The sequence below is a fragment of the Populus euphratica genome, unplaced genomic scaffold (genome assembly GCF_000495115.2).
Source record: "Populus euphratica unplaced genomic scaffold, PopEup_1.0 scaffold5.1, whole genome shotgun sequence".
Lineage (NCBI taxonomy): Eukaryota > Viridiplantae > Streptophyta > Magnoliopsida > Malpighiales > Salicaceae > Populus > Populus euphratica.
Genome location: NW_011499848.1, coordinates 2558633 through 2567646, shown reverse-complemented (window position 1 = coordinate 2567646; position 9014 = coordinate 2558633). Strand labels below are relative to the sequence as shown.

General features: G+C 27.8%; 1 protein-coding gene across 1 annotated transcript; it reads right to left on the bottom strand.

The window, feature by feature from the left end:
• Window positions 1–1035: 1035 nt before the first annotated feature.
• On the bottom strand, window positions 1036–2124 carry LOC105114661 (cytosolic sulfotransferase 12-like). The gene has a single exon (XM_011011285.1). It carries the CDS (start codon window positions 2064–2066, stop codon window positions 1077–1079), a length of 990 nt encoding a protein of 329 aa, XP_011009587.1. The 5' UTR covers window positions 2067–2124; the 3' UTR covers window positions 1036–1076.
• Window positions 2125–9014: the final 6890 nt, after the last annotated feature.

Here is a 9014-nt window from a genome sequence, read left to right as displayed (position 1 = left end):
CTAAATTCATTACAAGGTAGAAAGATTAAGTTAAAAAAATATAATAATAAAAATATTCAAAAAAAAAAACACACACTATAAATTACCATTGTTGTCCATTAAATGGTGGAGTATCAACTTCCAACTTTACACTTCTTACTTGGTAGTAATAATAATAACAATGATAGAGCATAAATTGACCAAATCACCTGAAAAGTAGACTTACCTCAATTTAGGATTGTAATTATTCATTTTCCACTATGAAATGAGTCACTATATATAAACATACATATATATAAACATACACACACATACCAGGACACCTGATAATGGCTTTTTTATTTTAAAAATAGAATAGTCTGCTAAAATTCCTGGAAAATAATATATATTAAAAATTATTTAAAAAATAATATAGTTTAAACACTACTCATATTTTAAAATATTATTGTTGTACATAAATATTATTAGAAATAATTCAAATTATATTTCTCTATACGGATATTATCGAGGAGTCAAGAAGGCTATTGAGGTTTTTCTCCACAAAACTATTATTGAAAATAATTTAAAATATATTTCTCTACAAAATAATTTTAATAAATGCTCTGTTTAAACTATGTTATGTTTTAAATTTTTTTATAAAATGTGTTTCTTTTCTAAAACTTTTACGGAAATGCGTTAGAATTTTAAAATGCCCCTTTTTTGTGATAAACTTGTCATTTAAAGGATTCTCCAACCTCTACACCAAGAAATTGTAGTAACCAACACAATCTGGGTTCACAAGAACAACTGTAAACATGCAAGATTACAAAGCATGAAGCAATTACAGGATACCCACCAGGGATACATTAATAAGTTTGGTGAAGTAGCAATCAACGAATCTAATATACTAACACCTCATAAGATCGCGTGTAAGCTACCTTGATAAAGACATATTCTGGTACTGTAGCGTACGATGCCCATGCCATTATTGCTGACAGTTTTGATAGACAATAATAGCGCAGCATATGATAAATGGCCTAGACGTTGACCTCAGCTTTACCAATAAAGGATGCATGTTGATAAATAGTAAAGGAAGATGGTGCCGCCTTCAGAACGAACTAGAACTTTAAACCATGACAATGCAACTTCTGCTCAGTGATCATGTCAATTTTTTCCACCATCTCAGCCGTGAGATAATTCATGGAATCACCAACTTCGCCTCGCCGAAAAAAGGCTTGATGCTCCTGTCCGGAATGCAGCCTTCCGATCTTGTTCACTTCTAAATTGCTCAGGTTTTCAAAACTACACAGCTCCAAGATTTCATCCAAGACACCGCTATTCTCTTCTTCAAGGGTAAATGGGCACCCCAGGAATTCAGACAGTCTCCTCAATTGCATCCTAGGCTCGTTTTTCATTTCCTCGTACTTCAAGAAAAATACCCTCTGAGGCCTTTCCAGGCTCTCCTTCCAATAACCCAAAACATGGTCCCAAAATGGCCCGTACAAACACACTCCCCTGCAGAATTTATCAAAGGTCTCTTCAAGTGAAGTAGAACCCCAATCTATGGGTCTCAACTTGTTAGTGAAGTGCCAAAGGGACACGAAAGTGTCCTTAGGATTCCTACACAAGTAAACAAGCTTGCAATCAGAGTCCTCCACAGATCTGGGAAGTGACAAGAGGGGGAGATGAGTTGAAAACAACCTAGGAAAAGTGAAGCTGGTGAAGTCAAGATTCTCTTTACCAACGTATTCCATCTCCAAGAAAGGCATAAGAGCATGAGGGTTGTTAGTGAGCAAAGGGTGTTGTTTAGTGTCAGGAAAGGAAACCCGATTCACCAAGGAAAACATCACCGCCTTTAACCAAGTAGAGCCTGATTTAGGATTGGTGACAAGAAAGATATCGCCATCTTGTGCTTGAAAGTGTTTTTGGCAAGCTAGAACCCCTGTAAGTTGCCTAGTTGTGTGCCAAAAACCTTGGTATTGATGGAGATGTTTTGCCATCCAGCCTTTCTCAGTGGGCAAGGAGACTATCAAGTCTTTGAATTCTTGGGAGGTTTCATTTTCTTGCAAGTATCCGGGAAGAGAAAGAGACTGCTTGGGACTTGACATTGTAGCTCTAGAAGAAGTGCTTTGAGATTTTTAGGGTGGAAATACATTTAAGCTGATCCTTGGATCATTCCCGTTACCAATATATAGACTTGTAAAAACCCATCTCACACTTTCAATGAAATGATGATAAATAAATAAACAACAAAGTAATATATACAGAAGTACAGAAGCAGGCAAGGGAGAGGGTGAATTTGTGCCAACAACCCTTGACCTTTGGATACCTTTCCTTTTCCCATCTTAATTTATGGCGGTGGGTGCTGGTGTTTTTTGGTCCCTCCCATCTTTAAATATTATAGTCGGTATTGATGAAAGTCCCTTCATGTATATGGAAGGTGTAATGTTTCTTGTCCAGTGTGTGATCAACTACATATACATTCATTTTCTGTCTACAACCATTGGCGATATTAAGCTGGTGATCTTAGAGGCACAACTCTCACATTAACTTATACATTTAATTTATAAAACAAACCTCCTATGTCATTAAATTAATCTCTTAAAATTAGGGATAATATGTTATGCCAAGAAGTGAAATAAGCAACGAGCCATGACAGCTTTCCGAAAGGTTTCGCAAGAAATTGTAGGCATAATAAGCAAAAGTATTGGCAGCCACATCCTTTCTTATTATGATCTTAAGAATGCTACATTCATTCTTTTTCCTTCCAAATCATATATTCAAGTAAATTATGTTATGATCACAGTGCAGCCATTTGATATCGATGATGCCCGACTTGTTAGCATGTTCACGCCCATGATGTAGCCTTGTGATATCGATGATGCACGGCTTGTTAGCAAGTAAACTGCTGTTCCTCGGTTCTGAAACACCTAACAGGTTAAGGGTCGGTTAAATTAACACGGCGAGAATTGCTCTTGAAAGTATTATAAATTGACAAAAAAAAAAAATATAAATTATATTTAATAATTTAAATTTTTTTGGTTCGGCTGCTTCTTTCATATAATATTAGAAATTTAATGACAAATAATTATGAATTTAAATTTTATTATATATATTTATTTAATAAAAATTAAAAATAAAGTAGTGTGAGTCTGAACAAATTTCAAGTTTATAATATTTTTATTTTAAAAAATTTATTAAAAATAATGTAAATTAAATGTGATTGATACTAATATACCTTGTAAAAATATAAAAATAACCCTAGTTTTTTTTTATTAGGAGAATAAATAATCATTTTCCAATAGTGGCGAAGAGAAGAATCCAAGAAGCTACGATGACTATTTTTTTTTAGTTGTTTTTTAATATAATAATAATAATTTTGTCCATCCACCAAGCGGTATATACGCCTTTGAAACATGATATGATCACACGGGATACGGCCCTCGCTTCCTGGACGTTAGCATTTAATCATAGAATAACGGGTTGACGTGGACTGCCTAGCTAGAGCTTATCATATTTTATTTTTAAAAGCACCGGATATAGGAGTATTCTTAGCAGCATTTATATCTGCTCTATCATAGGTATATGATATTATGAAACAGAGTATTCAAGATAATGTTAATCTGTAGAATATTTATGGAAGGAAAACATTAAATATATGCTAATTAGTCTGGAAGCTAATTAAAACTCTTTCAACTAACCAATTAAAAATTCACACCCTGAATTCCAAACCAAACATAACTACGTGTCAACATTGTGTTTTGTTGCTCTTTGTTTGTGCAGTCATCTGTGTTTTTGAGATTTTTTATTTTTATTTATTTTTTATTTTCTTGTTGTTTGGGATTGTTTTAAAGTATTAATATTAAAAAAAAATATTATTTTAATATATTTTTAACTAAATATTTTAAAAATTTATTTGTGTCATAATTCTAAACACAGTAATTATCTCATCTTTGTTATTATGTCTCATTTATTCTATATACAGCAGGAACATAGTTGAAAGGTATTTTAAAAAAACAATTAAAATATTTTTGCTTGAAATATTTTTTTTATACGTTTTAAAATTATTTTAATGTATTAATATTAAAAATATTTAAAAAAAAACAAGTATTTTTTAATATATCTATAAATTAAAAACATTTTACTACCTTGCTAAACCTTGTAGACCAAACTCGGCCACAGGAAGGGTGCATCGTTGACTGGGCTCTAGGAATTGAAACTGGTCATCCAAATTCACTCGCTCTAGAAAGCCCAAAGCAGCATTTTTCAGTTGTAAAGTGGAAGATGTGAGTTGTGGGCTTTGACAGCTGGATCTATAAATTATTTGAGAAAGGGGCTCTCGTCCAGTTACCTTTCGTAGCTACTTACTTTGACGGAGCCGCAGACCGTGAAACTAAGGAGCATCAACCTCCAAGGGTGCCAAGCGAGCAGACGAAGCTACATAGAATAGCCTCGAAGAAACAAACAAAATAGACTACAACTTTGATCATATTATTAAATTTTATTATAAAAATTTATCTCATTGCACCTGCAAAATGAGATAACCAAAATTATCTTATCAAACTCACATTAATTACTTTTATAAAATTTAATAAAACAAAAAAATTTAAATAATTTTTTATGTAACTATTAAAAAAAAATAGTAGACAATATTACATTGCCAAGATATTTTTTAATATCAGCCCCATACTAAAATATTTATTTATATTATAATAATTATATAAAAATTAAATTATTAACTCTAGATTTAATATAAAATTAAAAGGTAAAATTTAAAAAAATAAAAAAAAGAATTGTTAAGATAAAACAAAAAACTATCAACTACTATTATTGACAATACTCTAAAACAAATAGGAAAAATAATGTAGCTTTTTTTACACCACATGCTTCTTTTCCTTTTTTTTTTGTTTGTTTATTTTTTTGTCTTTCTTTTTTTTTCCCACATTTTTTTTTTGTATTTTTTAGCTTTACATTTTTTTCCCCAAGATTGCTTCTTCTTCTTCTTCTTCCTTTTTTTTTTTTGTTTTTTAAAATTATTTTTATTATTTTTTTAATATTGAATTAGTTAAAAATTTAGTTATGTTATTTTTGTCTTCAAAACATTATGAATTGCTATAATATTTTTTAATATAATTTTTTTTAATGAATTTTTTTCTAAAAGACGAGAGGAAGTACTGCAGTCTCCCCACGCCACATGCTTTTTTTTTTATCTATTCATTTTTTTCTTCTTATTTTTTTTTAGACTTTATTTTTTTTAATATTGAATTAGTTGAAAATTTAGTATTGTAGGTTTTTTTAAAAAAACATTATGGATTACTATAATGTTTTTCCACATGATTTTTTTATGAATTTTTTTTCTTCCCTTCATATCCAAAATGATCTTTGTCGATTTTGATTTGTAGTTTTTTTTTTAAATATTGTAGATTGTTATAATATTTTCCCACATTGTTCTTGTTTTGTTATAGTATTTTCATATTATTTTTATCAAGTTTTTTTTTAATATTGAGCTGATTGAGAATTTAGCTTTAATTTCTCCTATGTTTTTTTTGTTTTTTTTTTTTTCAAAATGGTCTTCTTCTTTTTAAAAAAAAATTGTGTTTTTTTTCAGAATTTTTTTGTTAATTTTATTTTTTAAATATAAAGCTGGTTGAAAATTTAGCTTTGTAGTTTTTTTTCTTTAAAAAACTGTTGATTGCTATAATATTTTCATACATTTTTTTTTCTTTTTTTATTATTTTTTTTAGAATTATTTTTGTTGATTTTATTTTTTTCACATTGAACTGGTTGAGAATTTAGCTTTGTAGTTTTTTTTCTTAAAAACACTATGATTGCTACAATGTTTTCCTACATGATTTTTTGTTGATTTTTTTTCAAAATTATTTTTTTTAATTTTATTATTTTTAATATTTATTTAGTTGAGAATTACAATTATAGATTTTTTCATGAAACACTGTAAATTGCTACAATGTTTCCTTGCATATTTTTTTCTTTTAGTTTTTTTTGTTAATTTAATTTTTTAAATATTAATTTGGTTAAAAATTTAATTTTATATTTTATTTTACAAAAATATTATGAATTATAGTAGTTTTTCTATATAATTATTTTTATTTTTATTTAAATTTATAATAATAAATAACATGACACAAGATAGCAACATGTGGGATGCCTGGTTGCTATCTAGTTATTCATTAAAAATATATTTGATAGCGTGGTGACTATTATTTTTCAAATAATTTTTTTTATTGAAATATATGTTAATAATTTTTTTTATGTTTTAAAAAGCATTTTTAATATTAGCACATCAAAACAATTTAAAATATATAAATTATATTAAATTTTAATAAAAAAAATTAAAATTTTTAAAAATATATGTTAAACCACGTTACGAAACACTATCTAAATAATTTGATATCAACTTTTAGCTTTACATTTCATACTTGACAATAACAATAACAATAATAATAAATAATAGAGCACAAATCGACAAAATCACTGAAAAGTAGACTTATCTTTCCTTTTATTATTATTATTATTATTAATAATAGAGCACAAATCGACAAAATCACCGAAAGAGTAAACTTTCCCTTACTTTATTATTATTATTATTATTATTATTTCGGAACGGAGTTCCTAATCATTATCAATTCACTAAGAGATTGAACATTTCAAGTTCACGAGTCACCGAATATTTCAATTTATGTTGCCGACGAGTAATTACATACCTAACCATCAGTGTTGCCCATCATGTATAATCAATAACCTTAACTTAGGATTGTAATTATTCATTTTCCTCTGCGAAATGAGTGACTATATATAAACACACACACACACATACCAGGACACCTGATAGGGGATTTTTTATTTTAAAAATAAAATAGTATGCTAAAATTCCCGGAAAATAATACATATTAAAAAATAATATAGTTTAAACACTGTTCATATTTTAGAATATTATTCCTGTACATAAATATTATTGGAAATAATTCAAAATATATTTCTCTACACAAATATTATCGAGGAGTCAAGAAGGCTAGAGTATTTTCTCCACAAAAATATTATTAAAAGTAATTCAAAATATATTTCTCTACAAAATAATTTTAATAAATGCTCTGTTTAAACTATGTTATTATTTTTAAATTTTTATAACACTTGTTTCTTCTCTAAAACTTTTATGAAAATGAGTTAGAATTCTAAAACACCCCTTTTTCGTGATAAACTTGTCATTTAAAGGATCGTCCATCCTCTACACCAAGAAATTGTAGGAACCAACACAATATGGGTTCATAAGAACAACTGTAGACACGCAAGACTACAAAGCATGAAGCAATTACAGGATGCTCACTGGGGATACATTAATAAGTTTGGTGACGTAGCAATCGACAAATCAAATATACTAACACCTCATAATATCACGTGTAAGCTACCTTGATAAAGACATGATCTGCTCGGCGCTCACGCTTCCCTCATCGGTACTGTAGCGTACAATGCCGAGAAAATAAATTTAATTTAATTATAAAATTTAATTTTTTATTTGATAGAATTATAAAAAACATTAAACCCTTCAAACCAATGAACTGGTGATAAACTTTTTAAAATTTAATAATGTATTTTTTTAAAATTATTTTTTAACTAATAAAAAATAAATTATCACATAATTAAGTTTTATTAAAAAAATATCTCGTTAAATCTCCAAGCTGACACATACAAGCTAATCTTGTTAAATTCTTAAATTGGGCAATTAATAAACTAATTTTTTTGAAATTATTTTTTATTTAACTATATTTTATCATAAAAAATATTGTATTGATATGATATTTTTTTAATATCAACTCAATACTAAAATATTTTCTTATACTACAATAACCATATAAAAAATAAATTCTTAACTCTAAATTCATTACAAAGTAGAAAGATTAAGTTAAAAAAATATATAATAAAATAGATATTCAAAAAAAAGAATACACTATAAACACCTTTAAATGGTGGAGCATCAACTTCCAACTTTGAGCACAAATTGACAAAATCACCTGAAAAGTAGACTTATCTTCCCTTTATTATTATTATTATTAATAATAATAATATTATTATCTTGGAACGGAGTTCCTAATCATTGACGTATTAATAATCAATGCAGTCAGAGATTGAACTAGTACATTGTTATATTTTCCAAATTCACGAGTCACCAAACATTTCAATTTATGAGTGACTATATATAAACGCACACACATAACGGGACGCCTGATAGGGGATTTTTTTCCCCCAGAAATAGAATAGCTTGCTGAAGGTTATAGGAAAAAACAAAAACATGTTAAAAAAATATTTGAAAAATACTATGGTTTGAACATGAAGATGTTTAAAATATTATTTTTATATATAAATGCTATTTGGAATAGTAATTACCTCTCAAATATGTTTTTTTACAGAATTATTATTTAAAATAACTGTTATTTAGTGAATATTTAAGAACATTTTCATCTTACAAATTAATTAATCTAAACAAAAATCAATCAAATAATTTATAAAGATTCAATAACCAACTGGTAAGATTAAAAATCAAATGTTTAAGAAAAAAAATCACTAGAAACACACTTTGATCACTGGATATTCATAAAATTTTAGATTTATTTTTCATATGTTAATTAAATTGAGAAATATATAGTTTTCATAGGAACTATTATTCTAAACAACAATTATGTTCAACCATTATTTTTAATAAAAGATGTGTTTAAACTGTGTTATTTATTAAAAAAATTAATATAGATTTTTTTTCTAAGATTTTCATGAAAACACATTAGAATTCTAAAATACCCCCTTTAGCGATAAACTTGTCATTTAAAGGAGCGTCCATTTTACACCAAGAAATTGTAGTAACCAACGCAAACTGGGTCATAAAAATAATTGGAAACAAGCAAGATTACAAAGCATAGAGCAATGGCAGGAAACTCACTAGAGATACGTTAATAAGTTTGGTGACGTAGCAACCAACAAATCAAATATATTAACACACTAGAATATCGTGTGTAAGCATGTAGATCTGCACGGTGCTCGCACTTCCC